This window comes from Festucalex cinctus, chromosome 7, assembly GCF_051991245.1.
Source record: "Festucalex cinctus isolate MCC-2025b chromosome 7, RoL_Fcin_1.0, whole genome shotgun sequence".
In the NCBI taxonomy this organism is placed as follows: Eukaryota; Metazoa; Chordata; class Actinopteri; order Syngnathiformes; family Syngnathidae; genus Festucalex; species Festucalex cinctus.
The window spans coordinates 772890-798353 of NC_135417.1; the positions used below are offsets into that span (position 1 = coordinate 772890).

The 25464-nt window shown below is 38.7% G+C and overlaps 1 protein-coding gene and 1 long non-coding RNA gene across 5 annotated transcripts in view; one reads left to right on the plus strand and one right to left on the minus strand.

Moving 5' to 3' along the window:
• The window catches only part of LOC144022498 (uncharacterized), an 85820-nt gene that overhangs the window by 53290 nt on the left and 7066 nt on the right, over positions 1 to 25464 (plus strand). For 2 of the 3 annotated variants that reach the window (XR_013284342.1, XR_013284344.1), the window contains exon 3: positions 24099 to 24183. This is a non-coding gene — a long non-coding RNA (uncharacterized LOC144022498). Of the gene's footprint in view, positions 1 to 20485; positions 20565 to 24098; positions 24184 to 25464 lie in introns of all 3 variants that reach the window. The other variant, XR_013284343.1, reaches the window with a different exon arrangement.
• The window catches only part of rftn1b (raftlin, lipid raft linker 1b), a 73451-nt gene that overhangs the window by 40925 nt on the left and 7062 nt on the right, over positions 1 to 25464 (minus strand). For both annotated transcript variants that reach the window (XM_077527356.1, XM_077527355.1), the window contains exon 2: positions 22026 to 22197. In XM_077527356.1, coding sequence (XP_077383482.1) covers positions 22026 to 22173 — 148 coding nt within the window. In that variant the 5' untranslated portion in view covers positions 22174 to 22197. The remainder of the gene's footprint in view (positions 1 to 22025; positions 22198 to 25464) is intronic.

Genomic DNA, 25464 nt, shown 5'->3' on the forward strand with positions numbered 1-25464 from the left:
ATTATTACCTCTGATCCTGTGTGCAGCTCTTGTTGTTTCTCGCCTTTCCATGTGAATAAATAGTTAAAATCTTATTTGTGTCTGCGCTTTGGGATCCAACCTCAGCACATAACTTTATTCATTCAGAATTCCTCATTTCTTTTCAATGAAAGGATGGAACAGCACGAGCATGCACAATTACAGAAGAACTCCAAATTTGGCCGAAGAACACTCAACAAATAGTTAAAACAATAAAACATAACACAAGTGATCAGAGAGCAAAGACAAAATCTTTAATTTAAAGCCAAGAAAATGAAACTGCCTTTGCCCTCCCTTTTACGTAATCGTTTTTCTTCGATTGTTTTTATGATCGTAAGAATCCAAAATAGAAAACACGATTACATTTTGATTGATTGCCAAGCCCTAATTGGAACACTATATAAATACTCCACTACAGCACCTTGGCCATTTACATCAATTTATTATCCCAAATTACTAAAGTCCTTGATCTGACATTGAGTAAACCATCTGAAGAAGGTTGAAAATGTCGCGAGGTGACAAGAGTGCACATCTGACATGCCGGCATGTCCTCCCAGGAAGCAAAGTATTATGGAAGCACTGACAGAAGAAGCAAAAGAAGAACGATGTCCTCAGGGGGCGTAAGTGAGCGGCCGTCTAAAAATACTCCCCACCCGAATTTCTCAATCACACTGTCCTACTGCACCACAATGCTGCCGCTTTGGAAACTAACAGGCGTGAAGGAATTAACACAAAGAAATAGGCCGCTATGGAAAATGACTGAAACATACCCCCACGCCTCCATTTCCATCTTCCCGCACCAGTGGCGCATTAATCCTTCTGTGATCCCTAATTTGGTTTTCTTGCCTTTGGTGCGAGAAGAACTCCTGGTGGAGGGAAGCTCGAACGGCACGTCGAGGATCAGAGCAGGAAGTGAAAAGCTGAGAAGAGTAAATAAGGAGTGCTTTCAATTAGCTGCGGAAACACAGCCGCGGGCCACTTCTTCCCCGAGTGGGCGCTAATCACTCTGGGAGTCGCTATTAATCCCGTCTTTTAAAAACACACACGCTATATTTCATCAGCGCAGATCCGCAAAAGCTCAATTTCTGGATTCTGGGGTTGACAACCAACATGACAGTCAATGTCGCTGCTGCAATAATAGGTGACATCCACTGACATGTCAGCGGTTGCCGAAATGCCAGCCAATGAATAAAGGAAGGCAAAACACAAAATTACTTGCATCACCCAGATTACAACAGGTAAAATAGTAATACTGCATTTTATTAGTAACCAAATTAACTGTGCAAAGTATCAACAAAAAAAGCAGACATGAAAAACAGGACGTGCTTGCCATTTTTGTGTGTCTAGCATGCAAAGAAAACAAAGTGGCGTTATGACAAATAACAACAAAAATAGACGCTTTTCTGTCTGACAGGCAACAAATTGTTTTTCCGTGAAATTGTGTTAGCGCAGAGTCAGACAGGAGCATTAAACACAGCAAGGCTTGGGGGGGGGGGGGGGTGGGGGGGTTGTTTATATGGATGTACCATGAGGACGGCGTCGCAAGCCTCGGGGCTTGGATTTCCGAATGGCTGATGGAGTGAGAGCTCCTAATCAAAGATGGCAGCAAACAATCTAAGAAGGAAATTGGACATGGAGGTGGCGTGATGCCACCCGCCGTGTTTGTCTGCACTGATATTACGTACCCTGACATTGTTATTTATGTTGACATTCACTTCAGCTGCTGTTTGTGTGCGCATATACAAATTCCGGGTTAAGATTATGCTGATTTAAAAATAATATCAACTCAGTATTTGGTCATACCAATGCTAGATAACAAATTCTGTGGGAACTCTGTTCACGACTGGTTTGGTTGCGCCGGTAAGAAACAAACATGCAAAGACAGTGTTGATGATAAAAACAACGTGAAAACAATGAACAATACATGCGGTGTGAATATTCATGTTGAGCGCATCCAGAAATAAATATTATGTAAATGTATAAAAAGAACATCTGCTCGGCGTATCTGCCGGCAGACGCGCGAGTGAGTCACGGTGGTCTGCCACAGTGTGGATTGCATACTGTATGTATGCAAACACATTTACACCCTGAAGACCCCGAGGCGGTTGGGAGCAGGTGGCCACTGCCAACTTCCGTGCAAACATTTTCAAAACAACTCCTACAATATGAATGGATGGATTGCAAAATGAACTGCCTGCGGAAATGTGAGGGAGCAGGTGAATGTTAATGCTCTCAAAACCTGTCTTGAAGCTGTAATTTGAAACCCTAAACAACAAGGCTCTAAACTCCAGTTAGAAATTCTAAACTCAGGCTTGAAACCCTAATTTGAAACTAACCATTGTCTGGAATCCTGTCATTGATTTAAAATCATAACCCAGAGTTGAGATTCTAATTTAAAACAAACTCAGTTCTGAAATCTTCATTTGGGAAATGAAATCCTAAATCCAGTTTAAATTCTTAATTACAAATCCCTAAAACAGACTTGAAACCCTAATTCAAAATTCTTACTCTGGTTATAAACCAATATTTGGAAAAACTAACCCATTGTCGAATTTCAAATTTGAGACATTAACACTGGCTTTGGGCCATAATTTCAAACCCTTAATCTTGGTTTAAACCATAATTTAAAACTATAAACAAGACTTGAAACTCTAACTTAAAACCCAAACCTTGTCATAAAGCCTTCATTTGAAACCATAATAACAATCCAGGTTTGAAGCCCTAATTTGAAATGCTAAACCTGGTTTGAAAATGTACCCAAACTTGAAACCTTAACCCTGTCTTGAATCCCTGAATTTAAACCCTAACCATGCATTGAAACCCTAAATTGAAATTAAACAAGGCTTGACACCCCAGCTCTAACTCCGGTTTGAAAGCCTTATTTGAAACCTTATCCCATGTTTGAAACCAGGTTTGAAAGCCTCATTTGAAAACGTAAACCACGCTTGAATCCTTAACCTTGTCTTAAACACCTCATTTGAAACATTAACTTTGGTTTCCAAACCTAAATTGAAAACCCTAAACAAGGCTTGACACCTGAACTCTAACTCATTTGAAACCCTAATTTGAAACCCTAACAAACACATCCAGTAACAAGTCAGTGATGAAGCATGTTTATTGTTTTAACACAGAAAGGATTAAAAACAAAACAAGAACCTCATTAAGCAGAAAAAAAAATCCTTATGTCTTTTCTGGTCCCCGAGGATAAATTCCACTCAATCAAGAGCGTCAGCGCTCCCTTTTAATTAACTCTCACAGATTGTTGTCTCATGTCAGAGCAAGAATCACATTGATTTTGTCATTCTTGTTCTGAGGTAGACGTTTATTGATCAAGAATGTTATCGGGCAGCTTCAAACATCACTGAAGGTCTTTTGATGCCATGACAACAAAGCCCGCTCCTCATTTTGAATGACATCGGATCTTTCTCAAAGATTAGTCTGATAAACTGACTTCAAACCTGAATTTTAATCCTTAAGCCAAAGCGGAAACCCAAACTTGAAACATTAACTCTGGCTTCTAACTTGGATTTGAAACTCTAACCCTTGGTTAAAACCATAATTTGATGCTAAACCTGGTTTGAAACTCTTTATTTAAACCCTTACCTTGTTTAAAGCCTTACTGTTGGTTGAAACTCATTTGAAATGTGATGTCTGCCGTGAAAGACTCGTGAATTTGATGTGAATTTGATAGCCCAACCTGAGTTTGAAACCCTAATTTGAAATTATAAGGATGCCTTAAAACACGACCACTGTTCTTGCTGGTTTTACTTGAGTCATCATTCTGCTGACACCATTGTACATAAAATAGCAAAAACTAAAGTTAAAAAAAAAAACGTCATTCATGAAATAAACTAAAAGCGAAAATGCTTAAAAAAACAAAAATAAACTGACACTATGGTACATTTTAAATGTATTTATTTAGTGATCTTTTTTGTATCTTGCACTTGACAAACATTCCATATATTAAAAAAAAACTAAAACTAATACAAACGAAAATAAAAGGAAATCTTTCTAGCAAACTTGCTCTAAGAACTAAAAAAATAAAAAATAAAAAATAAAATAAAAAGAACTTTAATGAAAAATTCAGAAGTATTATAACCTTGCACAAGCGCCGAATAGATTTTGTTCAGCGATCTTTCTACTTTGTCAAAGCAAGAACCCTACAAAATAACTCAAACTCTCTCGCTCCATCGAGAAATGAATCAATTATAACTGGAGGTGGCAGAAGAAATGTAACAATAAGCAGCACATTTCATCCTCAAAAGCGAGAAAGTCACACAATCGGTGTGAGATCAAATCGACTTTGACGCCTCGGTTGTGCCAGGCCACCATCACTCAGCAGGTTTAAAAATAGATGAGTAAATATGAAATTAATATTCACACGCACGACGCCTCCGGGAGAGATATTTGCATGCGCGGAGAAAAATCGTCTGGTATCCATTAGCCGCCCCGCTGCCACCAAGGATGAAGACAGTCTGCAGTCTGTGCTTGTTTTAGATGCACATGGGACACAAATTTGGGTTTCAAGACTGGAATTAAGATTTCAAATGAAGGTTACGGTTTCAAATTAGGGTCACTTCAGTTAGACTTTCAAATGAATGTTAGGTTTTCAGCCTGGGTTCGGCTTCCAAACTAAGGGGTACAGATGTGTTAGGGTTACAGATTTGGGTTTCAAGCCAGAGTTATGGTGGGGTTTCAAATCAGGATTTTAGGACAGGTTTGGGGCTTCAAATAAGGTTTTCAAGATCAGTTTAAGTGTTCAAAATATGTTTTAAAAACAGGATTAAGATTTCAAAGTAGGGTTTTAAAACAAGATTAAGATTTTAAACCAGGATTAGGGTTTCAATGTCAGGTTTCAAGCCTGCGTTATGGTTTCAAATTGGAGTTTTAAGACTGAGTTAGGCTTTCACACTTAAATTGGAGATTAAAAGTGAGATTTCAAGTTCAAATTTCAAACTAGGGTTAGGATTGTTGGCATACAATTTGAGATTAGGGTTTCACGAAACGGTTAGGGTTTAGGTTGGGGTTTCAAGACCGGATTGAAGCTTCAATTTAGGACATGGTTAGCCTGTGAAATTGGGGTTTCAAGTCTGGATTAGTATTTCAAAGTAGGGTTTCAAAAAACAAACTATGATTCAACAAGTTTACAGCTGTAATATGAAACCTACTGTATGTGCCATTATTTCAAGTAAGTACCGTAATACATCGTGTAAGAGAGCACATGAATAATGAATGCCACACTGCATATAAAACTACGCCCACATCAAGTCGTGGCTGTAATTGGCCTTTCACACTCGACTTTTCTCCCCGTGAAGTCGCCGTCTTGTTATTCAGTGGCCAATTAAAACCGGTCCTCAGACCTGCGGGGACCCCCGCGGGTGGCCCCCTTTGCCGTCATTAGCCCCCGAAAACGTGGAGGCCGTCCTCACCCTCACCTCCCATTAGATTGCTTTTACGTTCTCTTCCTTCCTCTTCCACATCTTTTCCTCCTTTACTCACTGTGGGAGACACGCAGCTTCTGTCTTTGCCACTCCAAAGCCCCCCGTGGACTCTCTTCACAGCAACACTGCTGCTGCTCGACAAAAATTTGCGCGTGTTTTGAAGCCAGTAGGAGACTTTCAAAGCAAAGCTTTCAAAAGAGGGTTGGGCATTTCAAATTAGTGTCTCAAGATGACAGGGTTAGGGTTTCAAAGTCGGGTTTGAGTTGAGGGTTTCAAGCCAAGGTTTGGGTTTCAAATCAGGGAATAAGGTGTAAGATCGAGGTTTCACATCTAAGTTACCGATTTAAATTTGGGTTTTAAAGAAAAGTTGTAAATTAAACCCTGGGTTATGGTTTTAATTTTGGGCTGGGATTTCAAATTAGTGTTTCAAAAAAGGGTTGCAATTGAAGATTTGGGATTTAAGATTTGTTTAGGGTTGCAAATTATGATTTAAGTCCTGATAAGAATTTCAAATTTGGGTTAAAGTTTCAACCAGATTTTTAAGCCTCAGTTGTAGTTCAAAATAGAGTTTCAAGCCATGTTTGGGGTTTCAAAGAAGGCTTCAATATAAGCTTTCAATACGGGTTTAAGGTTAAATTAGGGTTGTAGGCTTCAATAAAAACTCAGGGTTTTACATTAGGGTTTCAAACTAGGGTTATATTTAATGTTAAAAAACAAAAGGTTTTATTTATTTTATTATACATTTTTTTGCATTAAAAAAAACGTGAAAATGAACCAAACAACCCGCCAAAGTAGAGAGTCTAATATCTTCTTCAGCCACGTTCCTACATGATTTCTAGATGGTGACACGGTGCACAGTAAATCCTGACATTAATCTCCAGAGTACTCCAACATTGGGCATCTCCCAGGCAGGTAGTCTGTCTTTCTGTCTATCAGTCCCTCTGTGAGAACTTCCCGGGTGACATGTTGCATTTGTCTCCCTTCGCTTAGGAAGCCACCAAGCAGGCAGGCAGTCGCTAGCTACAGCGCTGACATTTCAAGCGCCGCACTAGAGGAATGTCAAGTGAAAGTCAAAACACTTCCTCAGACGCTTTGTCACATGAAAGACTGTATGCCACTCATCCCAAGTCTTCAACTTCCTCTAGGCTTGGCGTTTACTGGGGCAGGGCACATATTTTCCATTAGCTGGTTCCACTGAATCCAGTAAATTTAAAAACTTAAACATTACAAAAGATGAAGAGCAGGTTAACGTGGCCTGTCCATAAGTAGCACGCTGCTTCTGATTTCTGACCTTGGCAGGGTGGTAGGGAGATGGCAAGTATGACAACAGATCCTGGGTCAGTTAGGAGCTTGCACGATCACATGATCGCGTTGTCTGAAATCTCAGTTTTGATGATAAAACAATAAATCATCAGCCCTAAGACACAGTAATTTGTTTGCCCTCGCCGCTGTCTTTAAGGATGACGAGGTAATTACCCACCAATCCAGTGCACCTAATGGACGACCTGCAGCGTCGCCTCAACACCCGAGAGGGTAATTGTCGCGTTTACGCATCCAAATTATGCTAATGGAACCAAAGCTCTGCCTTTTAAGCAGAACATGTGATATTTGACTCATGCCGGTGTGTTTGACTAGCAGGAAGTTGTGTGCGGCGAGCTGCGCGATGCGGCTCAGAACAAAAAAAAGCCTCCAACGTCTAACCCCCTTGCTCGTCTCCCGCCGTCTCTTGGCAACTGTCAGCAGCGGAAGAGACGGACAAAATGCACTCGCTTCCTGAGATGGAGGTCCACTTTAATCCCTGAACATGCTTCTCTTTAAAAAGCTTTTTGCTGCACAAATTATAGGTAGTTTCAGCCCGCCTTGGCACTTAGGTGCCTTGAAAACATGACGTCTGGGGTCTTGAGCAAAGAGAAAATTAGCTGATTTTTAGCTGGTTGACGTCCCCACGGTTTCCTGGCTGGCTTTAGGTGTCTTCAATGATGCCCGCACAAAAGAGAAAGCAGCCTTATTAGCATTTAGATGCCTTGTTTACCATGAGAACCTCTGTTCTTATTTAGCATCACGTCCCTGGCCAGGATGTGGCTAAGCTAAGTGCTTCAAGGACACGCAAATTGTTGACCGAGCGAAAAATGAAGCCGTATGTGCTTTGTGCAGACTTGATTTATCTCATCATTCCTGTTTGCGTTCGGAATTTTAAACATTTGCTATGTTTTCTTAGTTCAGATTACACTATGAATTCCGGAGACTTTTTCGTGGTCTACTCATGACAGACATGACTAGCTTAACGTTTCTTGTTTTTGTAGGTTGTAATTTTTGTTCCCATACCCACCCAGACGCAATGACCTTTGCCCTTTTGTCTAATGTTTCAAATTTGTAGCCATCAGACACATTTTCTAGGACCACCGATAATGACCCAACAAATGGCCGCTAAAACCAAAATGGCTGACTTCCTGTTTCTTTTCTGGCATGGCCTCATGAGAGTTTATTGTGGGTCTGTTTGGACAAATGACATGTTATTAAATTGGAAGTCAAGTAAAAAAAAAAAAAAAAAAACTTTTATTGTTCTTTCTCTTAATATTGCGTTTGTGGAATATGAACTAAGCAGAAAAAAATCCATCAGTTTTTATCCATCTTTGGGGGGCGGCCATTTTGTCCTGTATAGCCACCTGCTTGCTATTGACTGAAATTGAAATCAAAATTCCAACAGGCTCGCCTTGCGAACGTCACATAACCAAACCCAGAAAACAGGCAAGCCATGACATCGGCAAGTTGAGCCTGTGGACACTGTGACATCAATTTCAGTCGATGCCAGTTAACATTACACGACAAAATGGCAGCCACCTGGGATGGATAAAAATGGGTGGAGCGAACTCGTTGCCCACTATTTACGTTTGACAAGGCAATTAAACGAGTGTTGTTTGTCGATGAGCGCAGTCTAGCCATATGCAACTAATTACGCAGATGCAATCAGTCATACATTTAATTAAGGCACACGCTTCTACTACAAATAACAAAGTAAACTGAAATTGTTTAACATCAAAAAAATTGGCTTGGACTAAGGTGCTCGTACCTTTACCAAGATCAAAAAGGAGCAAAATGTCAATTGTTAAAGGCACGAGTCAAACCTTGAGGTTACTGTATCCTGAAAATGACAATTATGCAATATGTTTTCCCAAGAAAATATAGTGATGGTCAATGAGTGGTCACTTGAAAAGAAGCAAAAAAGTGTTTGTGCCTCTGTAGAGCCCCGAAGCCTCGACGAAACGTTTCTCAAGCGAGCGTGTTCACCTCGCTGGAGCGTCTAAAAATAGCGTCCGTGTGAAAACGGTTTCAGGCTTGCAAATTGCTCCTGACTGCGGAACCGAGCCAGGCCTCCAGTGAGCCGTTTGCAGCGGTTTGAAGTCAGCATGTTGAATCTAGTGTGTTACTGCCTCAGGTCTGTAGTCAACCCTCACTCGTATCTATCTACCGAGCTATTAAACACTGACAGTCCAATTGTCTTTTACTCTTTGGGTGGCCTCACTCCCAGGAAACAAAGTGTGTCATTGTACTTTTTGGACTGCAATGCTTTGTCAATGGTGTTCCACCCTCAAAGGTTCTACTTTTGCACTTTGAAATTTGAGTTCTAGGATATTATTTTTAATCATTTGGTTTTGTTTATTACTAAACTCTTATAAAATTCTGGGGCAACAATAACCCCAAATTTGCCCGACTCGCCACTTGGGTCAATTCGACCCAACTTTCTTAACCCCAAAACTTTAATTGACCCCAGAAGCGAGTCAGTCCAATTTTTGACCAAAATTGGGTTCATTTTGACCCAGCAGTTTGAAGGGTGTCTGGTTGTCAATTGAACTATGTCCTCATGGGAAACCCGTCTGTGGCACAAAAAAGGTTGGGGACCGCTGGACTGGGCTAAATTAAAAGCAATAGGCGTTTTTCCACCGGCGGACCTTTTGGAGAACTTTTCAGTTTACCTTGGTAAAATTCAGTTTCGTTTTTCCACCAACAACAATTAGCAGGGTAATTAAATTCCCCAGGGGCCATCCAAGTACTATCGCAGCAGCAGGGTCTTGCTGAGCCAGGCAGGAACTTTGAGGGGGCGGGCTGCAATGACCACGGCTGATTGGTCAAATTTGGGGGCGTTGTTTTTACATCGGCTGGACTTAATCAAACTCATTTGAATTAATTACTGAGAACTCTAAGACGCTGTGGAAACACAATTCTAAATTCCCTGCTGAACTTTTACAACCGAGAACTCCCTTTACCCAGAACTTAAAGTTTCTGGGCTTGTTGGTGGAAAAACGCCTAATGACGTCAATCGACTTCCAATCAACGTTTATCTCCTTGTAGTCAAACAGTAAGATAACGGAAAGAAATAAAAGTAGTAGGTTTCTAAACTTACTAAAAGACAGTACTGTCAAATTAATTTAAAAATATAAAAACACTCAGTGTTGATTTCACTTCTGTTGGCAATTTCTTCTATTACGATGCAGCATAACAGCTAAATGTGGCTTCACCATGTTTGCTTTAATTGATGATTGATTGAATTTGTTTTGTTTGTACTCTGGATTCCAATAATTGTTCCCAGTCTGTAGATTTCAGAGCTCTTGTGTCAGTGATTGATAGACCAGTAGCAGAAATAAAAAATTTCAGCACCTTCCCCATCCTTAAACCGACATTGGCCTGGTTTTAGCACGATTAATAAACAAAAGGCTGGCGAATATCAAAGCATTTTTTTCGAGGGCCGTTAGATTTGCGAGCATACCTAATGAGGCGTCGTCTCGGAAAAAAGGAAAGGCGAGCCGGAGCGTATGCTAATAGGAAGACGTGGCCAATCCATCACCCGGCTTCATGAGAAGTCATTAAGTCCAATTATAGATGGGCCCGAACCTCCCCCGTTGAGCGACAGGTGGTCTTCTGTCGTGTCAACGCAAACAAAAGGCGACTCAGAGGAGGGGTTGGAATTTGAGAGGCTTGAATTTTTAGGATGGATTGGCTTGTTGTCTCACTCCATGCAGATTCATCCCCTCTCACTCATTTATTATATTTCATGTTTAGTTTCTTTATTGTTTTTTTTTTTTCTTCCCCCCGCTTTACCCTGCAGGCTAACTTCATGAAGTTAAATCTGCCATTTAATTTATTGTCAAAAGGTACAAAATGCGTGATTTGTTTTTGGGTGATTTCCTACCTTGCATGTACTAAAAGGTTCAATTAGGGTTTGAAAAAACGGTTATTTCAAATTCAGGTTTGGAAGGTTTCAGCTCCAAACATGGTTTAGACATTTCAAAACAAGGTTACAAATTAGGGTTTAAAATTGAGGTTTAAAGCAAAGGTTATGGGTTCAAATAATAGATTCAAGGTTCAGGCTTCAAATTGGGGTTTCAAGCCATTTATAGGCTTTTGAGCCAGGTTTAGTATTTTTAATTAAGGTTTCAGATAAGGACTTCAAGGGTTTGAAGTCAGGGTTGCAAGCTAAATTGAGGGTTTTAATTTATGATTTCAAGACAAAATTAAGGTTTGAAACAAAGGTTAATTCAGGGTAAGGATTTTAAAACAAGGTTAAGGTTTCAAGTTAGGATTTCAAACCCAGGCTAGAATTTCAAATTAGAGTATCAAGGCCAAGTTGTGGTTTCAAACCTGGGATGGGGTTTCAAATTGGGGTTTGAAGCCAGTTTTGGTCCTCATGGCAGAAATAGGGTTTGAAGTAAAAGTTGGGGTTTCAAATAATTGATTTAAAGGGGGTTAAGGGTTTCAAATTCGGGTTCCAAGTCAGGGTTTCCAATTAGTGTTACAAACTAAAGCTATAATTTCCAAGTAAGGTTTCAAGCCTGGTTAAGTTTTAAAATTAGCGTTTCAATTAAGGCTTAATTAGGGTTTCTAGTTTTGAGTCAAGTTTACGGTTTCATATTGGTGTTTTAAGTAAGTCTTATGGTTTCAAATTGGGGTTTCAAACCTGAGTTTGGGTTTCATGTGCACCAAAAGAATCTTTTGTTTCTCTTCAAGAGAATGGAGCATACTGTAGACGGTGAAAGCAAACATGGCAGCAATGTAATGTAGGTGACGTCGCTCATGTCGTCAAGCGAGCCGGACGAGCTCAGCGCGTTGGAACATTACGGCGTCAAACTGCGAAAACGTGTCGGCATGGCAGCCAGCCGCTGCAAGGTGAACTGTGATTGCTTTTCCCTCTTCGTCTCTCTTGCGCGCCTGCAAATTCATCACGCCGACAAATGGCGGCAATCAAAGAGCAGCGTGCATGCAAAAACGCCTCAATCAGCGGACCCTTCACCGGCCGCGCTGGGAATAAAAGAACGGCAAGTGAATACGCAGTCCGCCCGTACCACTCATCACCGGCACATTGACACCAAATCCGACGGGACGACGCAAAAACAAATAGTCTGCTGTATGCGGTTGAATGTGCAGGAAGGAAGCAATGTTGCTTTGAAGCGAACATTTATTTATAGGGGTTAAGGGAGAATCAGTAAATACTCATACTGTATAATTGTATACTTGTACTTATCTACATCTGGGAAAAATTGAAAGACGAAAAAAAAAAAAGAACTAGCCATTTTGGTATTTTGAGCATTTTTCACTTTTTTTTTTTTTTTTTTTTTTTTTTAACAAAAAAATAAATACATAAATAAATAAATAAATGACAATAATTATACCGGTAACTCGAAATTGTCAAAAATGTTCATTTAATCAAAGTTATACCTATAAATAGTAGAGGTGCAACGATTCATCGATTAATCAACAACTAATCGATTATTAAATTAACAATTATTTTTGGTAATCGATACACTGTTTAGATATATTTTTTTATTTTTTATTTAAAATTGTCCAAATTTCAATTGCTCAACCATAAATATTCTCAGATTTCTGTCGTCCTTGCAAACGATCCCGTGTTCAAATCCCGGACGAGCCCCCAATGTTATTTAATGGTATGTTATGTTATATTATTTTTCTGCAACTTGAAATAAGGTCCTGCGTTTTTAAAAAAGAAATGGAATTTAAAAAATAAAATTCCTGATCCGATTAATCGGAAAAAAATAATCGACAGGTTAATGGATTACTGAAATACTTGTTAGTTGCAGCCCTAATAAATAGCAAAAATATGCAAAAACTGACAAGTGGTTATTTTTGCCCAATTAAAACGAATGGGAAATGCTACTTGTCTGTTCAATTTACCACAATTATTCTTTATTAAAGAAAATACAGTAAAAACATAATAGAATGTAAAGAATTAAATCATTTCTGTATCTGATTAATACATAGCGACTCCTTCTAGGGTGCTCGATTTGGCCACTTGAGGCAGTATAATAATGTTACATTCAAAAAGAAAAAGGGCAGATGCCCAGTAGTGTATGCAAATCGAACATATGTCATTTAGATATAGTAAATATGATATAATATATATATGTGTCGTTATATAAAGAAGACTTTCACAACTACTACAAGTGCATCAGTTGCCTACAGTAATATTTTTGAGTACTGATGCACTGTTTGTCCTCAAATATCTTTTGCTTAAAGATTTATAATACCGCCACATGGATGCTATTCGTTAGCCTGTCTATGGCGTTTTGCATTTTACGTTAGCATTAAGCTAACAAACTTTCGTACAGCACATTTACGTGGCAATTCTATTTGTTTTACACGTAGTTTACAGTAAACTTCAACTGGGCGTTGAAGAAATTAAAAAAAGAACGTAAAAATGTCATTAATTGACCGTATTAACCGTATTACAGATTTTTAAACACACACACAGAAACTACAACTGTGTGAAAGTTGAATTTTACCTCGGAGAAAAATTACGAGTGTAAATGCAGAGGAAATCCTCGGCCCGCTGCAGTTCACATCAGCAAGTTGTGAATTAGCATACGCTGGCCATATGCGAACATCTGCTCAATTACATCCGTCTTACTTTCAAGTCGCGTTAATGATATGCAACTTTCATCGATTATTTACGAGCGCAGTAGCGACGGTGGCAACCTGCCGGGTGAAGAAAAAGATGTTCTGTTGCTTTTCAAGGTCACATGTGCTTGCTCTCGCTGAGGATCTGGGCTTGATTAGTCCGGCCTGATTGCCCATTATTGTGGTAATTAGTGGCTTAGTTTATAACAGGGACGTGTTCACAGTACACTGCCAACAGTATGAAACTGTTGAAATACATGTGGAATAAAGGTACACTAATATGGCACCATAAAATTAACTTCAATTTGGACATGATACGATTTCCTGCAATTACAATAAGATCGAATTAACTGCAAATTCTGGTGTGATACAATACATTTTGTTTAAAAATACAATTCCAAATAATTCCAAATAAAACTTCACTACCAGTATGATACGATTATCTCCAAATTTGGTACCGCATAATAAACTTCCAATTCCGATATGATACGATTCTCTCCAATTACTCTACAATTATTCTGAATTATATTAGATATGATTCATTCAAATTATATTTTGGTATGGTTTGCTTCAATTACTGCAAGGTACAATTCACTACATTTACAATGTCATAAGGTTCATTGTAATTATAGTATGATTTACCACAATTACGATATAATTAACTCTAATTATGATACAGTTAACTCCAATTAAAATGTGGTACGCTTTCACTCCTATTACAATAAAATTGACCCCAATTACGATGTGATAAAATTTGCTTTAATTACATGTTTTACTCCAGTTACAATTTATTCCAATTATTTGATTCTTTTCAATTACAATGCAATACAATTCACTCTTAATTACGATATGTGAGTTGCTCCAATCACAATACAATTACTCAAATTACAATACGATTCACTCCAATTATGATGTGATACGATTTGCTCCAGTTACAATACAATTATTCCAGTTACAATACGATTCATTCCACTTAATTCTACAATTCTTTCCAGTTACGATGCAATACGATTCACTCCAAATACAAGACAACTACTCCAGTTAGGGTATTATTCACTCCAATGATTATACGATTCATTCAATAATGATGCAATACCATTTACTCCAATTAGGATATAATTCAATCCAGTTTACAATACGTTTCTTTTAATACAGTTTATGTTTCTTTCCAATTACAATACAATTCACTCCAATTATTGTGCTATATAATTCGCTCCAGTTACAATACGATTCATTCCGATTATGCTACGATTCTTTAAGACGCAATACAAGTCACTAATTACAATAGAACTTGCTGTAGTTACAGTATGATTCTTTCCAATTGCAATTGATCTCATTTCACTCCAATTAAAATACAATTCACTCCAATTACAGTATGATTATTTACAATTACAATGATTCCATTCACTCTGATTACAATATAATAAAATTCCTTTTCGTTACAAATTACAATATGATTCACTCCAATTTCAATACGATAAACACCAGTTATGAAATGATTTTTCCCCACAATTATATAATACAATTTACTACGATACGATACAGTTAACTCCAAGTTCAATATGATATGGGCAGGTGTACCAAATGAAGAGGTCAGTAAGTGTCCATGTAGTTATTTCTGCCCATAAATCACATTAAACATGACGTGGTGGGAGGGGAGCTGGGTGGTCCGGGAATTCGGAGACGAAGCGCCCATTGTGCTTCCCCCTGGCACTTGATTAGTCTCCATTAGCGTGTCAGGATGACAAGACGCGACGGGACGGGATGGATGGATGAAGAGGGTGGAAGAGGTGTGTGTGTATGTGTGTCTTAGTGCATGCGTGAGCTGTTTGCTTCTTAACACAATCACTCGGCCCTTGCTCTGTCTATCACTGTCAGTGTGTGTGTGCGTGTATGTGTAGATATCATCTTCCTCGAGGGAGCGCATGTCTGCCGCAAGATCTGAAAGTTTGCCAGCCGGCGCCGCCCCGGTGGCTGAATGAGTTCACTGCATCAGCACATTTTGCTTCCCCCGTTCGTCGAGAATGACCTTGCTCCATTTATACAACTTTTTTCTATTGCCATGCGTCATAAAAGATTTGTGTAATTGCAGGTAGTCGAATGAGGTGCTCACACAAAAACACACGCAGATTCATGAAATAATTAAAGATACGTTCCGAGATAAGTGTGGAATGACGAGGTTTACTTTTCTGCATCATATTGTCTTTGTGCTTCGTTTTATATATATATATATATATATATATATATATATATATATATATATATATATATACCCACATTCAGAATTATGGTGATATTTTGAAGTACACATTTATTATTGAGCAAAAAAAAAAAAAAAGACAAAAAAAAACAAATAAAACATCTATAAAAGGAAAAAAAAAGAAAGCAAAATTCAAATTATGAACATTTGGAATCGTCATTATGTGGAATTTGAGGCATGTAACGTCTTACCAATGAGATTATCATCCAATTACAAATGTAAATTTTGTGTCATATCCATCAAAAAAAATAAATAAATAAGCCAAGAAAAATAAACACAAACTTGAAATGATTTGGCAATTTGTTTCATTATTCATTATTGTGGTCTCAGTGAATGTGATTAGTGTCACATTTGTATCAATGAGGTTGCCATTAGTCCAATTAATCGGACGACTGATTCAATCAAATTTTAGCTTTTTTAAAATTGGCAAAAATTTAGATTTTTTTTTTTTGCAGATTGCTTTTTTCCATTGCAACAAACAAAAAAGAGAGTCAAACGTTCCTCTGCAAAAAAATACAAATAAAATAAATAAATTAAAAATGTGAAGTTAAACAAATTCTAATTGACAAAGTCTTGTAAAGCGGTCAAAGGTTCTGCCTGTAATTCAAACATTTACTGTTGAAAATATCAATGACCCAAAAATATGTAATTGTATTCAATGTATATTTTTAAATTAATCAGCCGGTCAATTGGTTATCATTTTTTTCCTTCCAAATATCAGAATTAGCATGGGCCAAAACAAAACAAAAACACATCAGTTGAGCCCTCGCTATTGTGCAATTAAAAAAACAAACAAAAGATTTGTCATAATATAACCATAAAACTCGTTTTTGCAACTTATGTCAGAGATAATTTTAGTTATCGTGGTGAATTTGACTGATGTGAATGAGTTCAACTCCTTGATTCATTCACATGTCACCCTTTTTTGCGTACTGCTGTGATGTGTTTTGCAGTCATTTGTTGCCACAGTGTGACATCACGACCGTGAGAGAATGAGAGAGAGAGAGAGAGAGTGTGTGATGCCTCGAGAGGCTGCTAAACTGCTTCCAAATGTAGCAAAATAAGCTTTGGCTGATGAAAGCCAGTGTAAATTGGAGGCGAGCTGTAAGTAATAAAGTTTGTCATGTGCTTTGATTTCGCAAGCCGCCACGCACACAAAAACAAAAGCGTCTGATATTGGAATGGCGGCGGCGACGCCACGGGGAGGAGAGTGCTCCGACGTTGGCGATGTCGATCATGTGACCGCCGCTGCCGCCGGGAAAGCACACAAATCGGGTTTACCCAAAATGCAATTGGTGAAAATATGAGGACGTATGAGGCTGTTGTGTGCGTGCGTCATTGTAGGTAGTTTTTATTTCATTTTTTAAATGTAGTTACATTTGATTTGTTTTCTGGGAGTGTTTGATAGTTTTTATTAGTTTCAGTTTTAGTAAATGCCACATTCAGTATTTGTTTTAGTTATTTATTTTTTATTTTATGTATTTCTTGTGTGCAAGATTAAAAAAAAAAAAAAAACATCACGGTAAGTATTGTTTAGTAAAAACTCAACAGTGTGTGTGTAATCTGATGATTTGGGAAACATTTAGGTAACATTTGAGGAACATATGTAAAACATTTAGTGAACGTTTGCAGGGGTGGCAAACTGCGGTCCTCGAGGGCCGGAGTCCTGCAGGTTTTATAGCTTTCCCTACTCGAAGTGCAGCTGATTCCAATTAACAGGCTCGTTTCTGCAGAGCTCGCTGATGAGCTGATCATGAATCAGCTGTGTTGAAGAAGGGAAATATCCAAAACCTGCAGGACTGCGGCCCTCAAGGACCGGATCTCGCCGCTCCCTGATTTAGGGAATATTTGGTGTCCATTTAGAGAACATTTGGGGGAGCATTTTGAGTAAAATGTCCACTAGGGTGGACAGTTAGGGAACATTTGTGGATCATTTAAGAAACATTTGGGGAGCATTTGCACAACATTCAGCAAGCATTTAGAGAATATTTGGAGTGCATTTAGAGAACATTTGGGTAACACTTAAGGAAGTTTTGGGAACTATTCCAATTTTCTTTGGGGAGCATTTTGAGGAAAAACTTATCGACCAATTTGATGTCAAACAGATAAACCAGATAAAGAAATCCAGCAATAATTATAGACATGCCACGTTGATCCATCTGTTGTGCTTGTGGCTCATATCAATAAAATTCAACTTCATGGTGCTTTACATACATTGAAACATTGTGCAAAGTTTATACAATGTTTCAATGTATTTGGTAGACTTATAGTAGGACTCAAAAGCATATTTGTATTCAAGTTAATTTTGCAAACAATTATCAGCTTACTTATCGATAATCAACATTGGCACTTTTAAATTATTGGTTTATTGGTATCGGTTGAAAATAGCATTATCGTGCATCCCTAATTTTTTTATATATTCATTTACGCGAGGTGGCACGGCGGATGAGTGGTTAGCACATCCGCCTCCCAGTACTGAGGACCCAATATCGAGTCCAGGCTCCAGTCTTCCTGGGTGGAGTTTGCATGTTGTCCCCGTGCCCGCGTGGGTCTTCTCCGGGTCCTCCGGGCTCCTCCCACATTCCAAAGACATGCATGGCAGGTTAATTGGGCGCTCTGATTTGGTGTGTGGATGGTTGTTTGTCTCTGTGTGCCCTGCGATTGGCTGGCAACCAGTTCAGGGCGTACAAAGCCAGCTGGGATAGGCTCCAGCACCCCCCGCGACCCTTGTGAGGAGCAAGCGGTTCAGGAAACAGATGGATGGATGATTTAAGTGACAAAAGAAGGGTAGACGAAAGAAACACGCAAACTTGTTGCCTATCGGAGCGACGTTACCTGGTGGCAATCCTTTGACTTCCACCAAATGACTATTTGACCTCTCTTCTTCACTGTACACAATGCAATGTGGTGGGTACCATCATGGTATGCAGGTTTCCCCACCATATGTCCCGCAATGCAGTGCATCAAGAAAGGATAGATACCTCGCACACTTTTTTAAATCACCTCTTGAAATGAAAAGAGCCCCCCTGATCTCCTCCTTCTCAATTGACATGAGCAGCCGTCACGGCATCAGGTGAGGGACATGCAAAAAAAATAAAAAATTGTCCACCCCCCAACCCCCTTTCAGTTCCTGCCGCCCCCTCGTCTTTGCATCAGAAGCTCTCAGATGCAACTCTGCGCTGCGGGAGAGGTCAGCGAGAAAGCGTCGCGCCAGAGTGTCTTTCCGGAGGGAGATTAGTGGCGGGACGGCGGGGGAGCTGGGACTTATCCCCGCGGCTCACCGGCTGGAGAGCTGGAATTGAATCCCTCTCACTGAAGGCCAGCGTGACATTGAATCGGGAATTCATCCTCTTTTTTTTTTTTCTTTTTTTTTTTTTTACGCCCCCTTTCTAGTCTTGCGACACGATCGCATTCAAAACGCTTCTAAAATTATCCAGTGGAAGTGATGAGGTAAAAATACAGACATTATTGATGATGATGATGATGATGATGAAGATTGATAGACCTCTAGTGTACTATATTTAAATCAGAGTTGTTGTTGTTGGGGGTTTTTTAAAACTCTGATTTGGGAATCATTTAGGGAACATTTGGGGAATAGTGAGGGAACATTTGTGGACCATTTCGAGAGCATTTGGGGAATATTTGTGCAACTTTAATACTTAGGGAACATCTGGAGTGCATACAGATAACATTTGCCATGAATATAGGGAACTTTTGATGAATATTTAAGGAGCAAATTTGTGATGTTTTGGTCAGAGTTTGTGGAATGTTTTGGGAACATTGAGTGAAACTTTCGGAGATCAGTTGGGGAACATAATTATGTGGATCATTTGTTTACGTTTGTGCAACATCCAGTGATTTAATGAATTTTGAGCAGATTTTGTGGAACAATTAGGGAACATTACATCATATTTAATTAATGTCTATACATCGCTAATGTACCACATTTCTCATATTTATTGTACCTGTAATGTAGCGTATTTACATCACATTTAACATTCTACTGCGATTGGCTGGCAACCAGTTCAGGGTGTACCCCGTCTGCTGCCCATAGCCAGCTGGGATAGGCTCCAGCACCCCCTACAAGCGGTTCAGAAAATGGAATGGATGGATGGATTTAACATTCTACCCTTGGAATTGTGTGTAAAAACAATGCATAGTGTAAATGCAGCCACTTTTACCTAATGGCATCTGCTTGTGTTTACCCAGCATGCCTCCTGGCTGCTTCCTTGCAGCCAGCATCAAAGCAAAGCTTCATTGGCTGTGATTGGCCCCTGGCTGGGATCAATATGTCGCGATCGACTGTGGTGAAATGCAATCAGTCTAGACCAGCAGCACAGGAGCAACGCGTCTAAATTTAACAAAAAAAAAAGAAAAAAAAAAGCCTCCACCCAAAGGAACAAACAAGGAAGTGAACTCAGCCTTCACCTCATTTCCCGCCAAGTGGGCGGTCCCATGATGTCTTAGTGGGTTTTTTTTTTCTTTTCTTTTCCCACTGAGTCAGCAGACACAAAACTTTTAGCGTGGAAACAATAGAGCGAGTTTGTCTTCACTCGGCAGAAGCGTTGTGCATAGTCAGCATTTCATTCTTTCCCCCTACGTCCCTACAGAATCAGCGCACCCATTAAATTAACCCACCCACAACAGTGAAAACAAAGCCGTCTTATAGCCAATAAATGCAAACATTTTACTGTGTACCACAGCACTTGCAATTTTCCATATTTTTATGATTACGGTAAATGACAGACGCTATTCATTCACTCAACTTCAGGCAGGTTCTGGAACAATTTTTCTGCATCCTGTTTAGCCATGGGCCGATTACTACTTTTAACTACTGCAATTCTTTTGTAACTTTCAGAGACTCCTGAAAATGATTATCCAACTTTTAACGCCATGCCCAGCCTCAAAACAATGGCAGAATTCCTGTTCAATTTTGGGTATGGTTCCAACATATTTTTTCATGCATTGCTATGATTGACATGTCGAACCAATTCGGTGTTGATCGGTGAAACTTATCGGGGGCTAATTTTACTTTCCAAGTGTCCTTGTAATGATTATCCCACTTTGACACCATTACATGGTGTAGATTTAAAAAAAAGAAAAAAAAATGTTGTCAATTTAGTGTCGGCCATCTGCCCAGGCTACCGAATGGGGATCATTTGGGCAAATTGCCTCATGGGAGTTTGTGCCTTTGTATTTGCACAAAATGGCTGTTTCATACCAAAATGGTCAATGTCCTTTTTAATTTTGGGTCTTTAAGACTTTTTTGTGCATCGTGTTACGACGTCCGCTGAGTCACCGAAAATACTTACATTTTCACCAAGATACAAGCACTTATAATAACGGTGCATGATGTTACATATGTAATTATAATGTAACATTTGCCAATAGAATGTTTCATCATTACAAACAAGTGTGTTTTGAAAAAACAAAACATCACAAACATTTTAGTAATTAGACTACAGTGACACATATTTGCATTTAAATCACTCGCATACACATACCAATTCGTACATTGCTTACATCAATAACAAAGGTTTATATTCCAATATTCTCATAAAACCTCAAGAGATTGTGAAATTGCCAACAATGTTGTGCTCCTTTAAAATAATCACGTCATATATCAATTATCTAAAATACAATCTTTCTCTTCTCGGCAAAGGATGAGTAACCGTAGCTCGAACGTGTTGTCATCGGGAGCAGAAAGTGCTTAGAGAGCAGCGGCGTAAAACTAATTAAAAGACATCAAGTCTAATTTGTTTTATCGCCCAAAAAGCCACAAGTAGATGAATTTAAGCGCTAAATGCTTGTGACATTGATGGCGGCCTCGCTAAGGAGCCTCATCTCTTTGTGGCAAAACATCACAGAGAAAATGCGACTGGAAAGTTCCAATTATCAAAAAGTCATCAATGTATCATATGTAGATAAGATTTTCAAATGGTAATCAAAATATGAAAAAGTGACTTTTTCTTGTTGCTTTTAAATCTAAAAATTGCCTAAAAAAATCCACACATTTTTCTGATGCTGTTTATATTACTTCAAAAGTGTAACAATTTTGATTGGAGAATTGATTTTAAATCATAAAGATCTGTTATCAAATGTATTGCTGTATCACTATTGAACTGCATATCACTAGTGCTTGTGGCGGCTAACAAGCTAACATGACTTTACTAATGCTCTTACTGGCTTATTTTTCAATTTTACACTTTTGATCTGTGCTAAATTGATACATGAAAAAATCTGGCTTTTTTTGTGTTCGATTTAAAAACAAATAAAATAAGTCCATTTTGCTTTTCAATTGTTAATTCATAGCTGCTAGCTAGATATATTGCATCTGTGCAAAACCTTTTCTTTTTAATACTGAAAAATACGTCTGCATTCATTTTGTAAAGTCTTACCGTCCTTGCCGATGAGAAAGTCCAGGTACCGGTAGGTGTAGGCCACGCCCACCTTTGTCTCCACCTGAGGTCTCTTCAGTGTAGAGTAAATCTTGCCTGGTGACTTCTCCTCCGACGTAGGCTTCATCTTACGCAGTCCGCAGCCCATGACGCCACTTGTGTACCGCCAACACTGAAGGACCAGCAAACAAAATTTCACTTGCAAATCTTCACCAAAACTTTTGATTTTCACTAGTTTGCTTTTTTGGCTCAAGTGGTTTCCGCATCGCAAAGCTTCAAGGTATCTATTTAGTAGGGGTGTTAAAAAAAATCGATTCGGCGATATATCGCGATACTACATCGCGCGATTCTCGAATCGATTCAATAAGGGCAGAATCGATTTTTTTTTTATTTTTTTTTTTTTTTTTTTTTTTTTTTTTTTTTTTTAGGATTCACACCTTGAGCATGGAAGAATGTTATATGAACGGAACATTAAGCCTTAATATTTTATTTTAATGCTGTTCAAACATGAAACAGATTACAACCTCTATAAGACTGAAATTTCAGATAAATAAATAATACATTTTCATATAAATCTTACACTCTACAAGCTTACTGATTAGTATTTTCTAAATTTGAATGAAAAAAAATCGCAACAATCGACTTATAAATTCGTATCGGGATTAATCGGTATCGAATCGAATCGTGACCTGTGAATCGTGATACGAATCGAATCGTCAGGTACTAGGCAATTCACACCCCTACTATTTAGTAGCGAGCCATTGAGATCAGAGCTGCTTGATTATGAAGAAAATATTAATCACTGTTATTTTGGTAATAATTGAAATCACAGTTTGGACGGTCATTTTTTTTAATTTTTTTTTTTTGGTACAGAAGAAGAAAATGTTTAAACATAAAAAATATTAAGATCAAATTCGTTGAAACACTATAATTAAGTTCCTTTTGGACAAAACAATTTATTAAATTAGTTATTTTTAAATTTAAAAAAGGTGCAATTGTGTAAATTTAAACAAGTCAAATTTAGTATTAATCTTTTTTTTTTGACGATTATGCTGATTTTGTGATTATGGAGTGTAATACTGTAATTGAAATTGTAGTTGAATTTCGATTAATTGCACAGCCCTCATTGAGATTATTAGTTTTTTTGGTGGCAATTAACTGTGACCTTAATGGGACAACCTTGGTCAAAGTTTATCAGTACATCAACCGAAAATGATTTTTGCCGCAAACCACATTAAAGTCGTATCTCAAATGAAAGCGCTTTATGAGGGATTTCGTTCTCTTATTTATTATTTGTCAATATGTCCTCATGTTGACACAATAACAAAATTCATTTGTTTTTTATTTTTTTGTGTAATTTTGTCAGTGCGTTTCCATTTCAAAGCTTTTTCTCTTTTGTTGTCTTCCAAAAGCCATCCCCTTCACAGACAAAACGGTTGTTATTTTACCGCCAGGCTTTGGGGAGGGTGGAAGTCTGTCGGAATTATGAAGGGAAAAAAAAAAGACAACAAAATCATCCGAGCAAATGATGAGCTAGCAGATTAGTGAGATTTCCTGTAAAAACAACAATACGCATTCTTATAAATCTTTTGTTTGAACTGCTTAATAACTTTGTTTTTACTCCATGAATAAAAACTACATCGGACTGTAGTAATGCAACATTTTAATAACAGAACAATGCACCCGCTTTGTAATACTTCTCCCTTTGATAGTGTAAGTATTGTTAAACATTTGAAGTGAGAGAGGCTCATTAATTTTAATATCGGGTTCAAAGACATGAAGGGAAAACTATGAATAGAGAAAGCGCATTAAAACAACATTAACACAGTGCAGTTACAACTGCACCCCAACTCGCTATTGTCAAATTCGGCAACATAATCAGCGTGACGACTACACGGGTGGTAATACAGGCCAGCATCTGAATGGTAGGCAAGCGTAAAGCATTAAAAACGTGTAGGAAACATTTGCACCAGTTTCAAAGGCAGAAGCTGGCTAAGCCTCTTCAAATAAATAAATAAAGGGGAGTAAATATGGTTGATTTTTCACGCCTTTGCTCTTCCTTGTTCCCACCAGAGACCAAATGAAATGCAAACTAGCATGAAGGGGGAGAAGAAGGTGAAGTCACAGAGTACCCGAAAACACCCAACTGATGCTTCATGTAAGGAATGAACGGACAAACATAGTATGTTATGGATTATTGCGTGCATAAATGCTAAATGCATGAAAGCGGATGCTAGGCCTTATTGTCTTTGCGCTTCCAAATCAAGTGCATATCTATTTCGGGAACATCACATGCTTTTGCCCGGACACAATGGAACGACAGGACAGGAAGTGCGGGGGCTCCGGCATTGCGGCTCGGGGGTTTTGGACTGCAGGAAGTGTGCACAGTTGGCGGGTGGTGGCGGGACAAAAAGAGGAAATGAGCAGACGGCGGCTTGGCTAATGAGGTGAGCGGCGAGAATGGAGAAAGGTGAAACTCAATCAAGGGAGAAAACGGGCAACGCGCGCGACTGAGGAGCGTGAAATGAAGACGGCAAAGCAAAGGAGCCGGGGGAGAAGATGCTGTTGATTAATTCGTGAAACGTCAGCGCACATCACAGTCAAACGGGTAAACAGGAAGTCTTGTGGCTTAACGAAACGCGCGACGAGATTGAATGCACTCGTGACTCATCTCGCAACAACCCGCAAAAGCTACACGTAATCTTCATAATCTCGCAGCGTTGAGTTCATGCATGCAACAGTTTTTTTGTTTGTTTGTTTTAGCGGGGTCTCACTAGTGCTCAACACGTAATCATATTCAAACTAATATTGCGATACGATTCAACGACACTCTGATTTTATAGTAAAATAATTTGATTCGGAAAGGATTTTAAGATTCTAATTGTTTTTGTTGCACCCCTAATACACGTATATGTTAAACGCTTTGAAGTAGTGGTTCTTAACCTTGTTGGAGGTACTGAACCCCACCAGTTTCCGACGTGCATTCACCGAACACTTCTTTATTGAAAAATCAAATCAAATCAAAAAGGCATTTTATAATAAATAGGTATAGGGTTTACTGGTGAACAGGGAGAGTAGGCTTTTCATCAAATATGGCTCCCTTCACTTTGAATTCAGAAAGTGCTGTGTTCTTGTATTCTTCATCTCCGTGCAGCTTAAATACTCCTTTAGTTTTTCTAGATAGTAAATTGAGCTGGACTAGAATTCCTCAACTTGCACTGCAAATCATGCAGTTAGGATGATGACTCCAATCATTCAACTCAACTCCATTTTATTTATAGAGGACTTGAAAACAACCACCGGTGTTTTCTGAAGATAAAACCCATGACAGCCGATAGAATGAAAATAGCAAAGGCCCCAGAATTGAACCTTGTGGAACACCATATATTTCATTACACATGTGACTTCATATACTCCTTTCTTCACACGACGTACCATG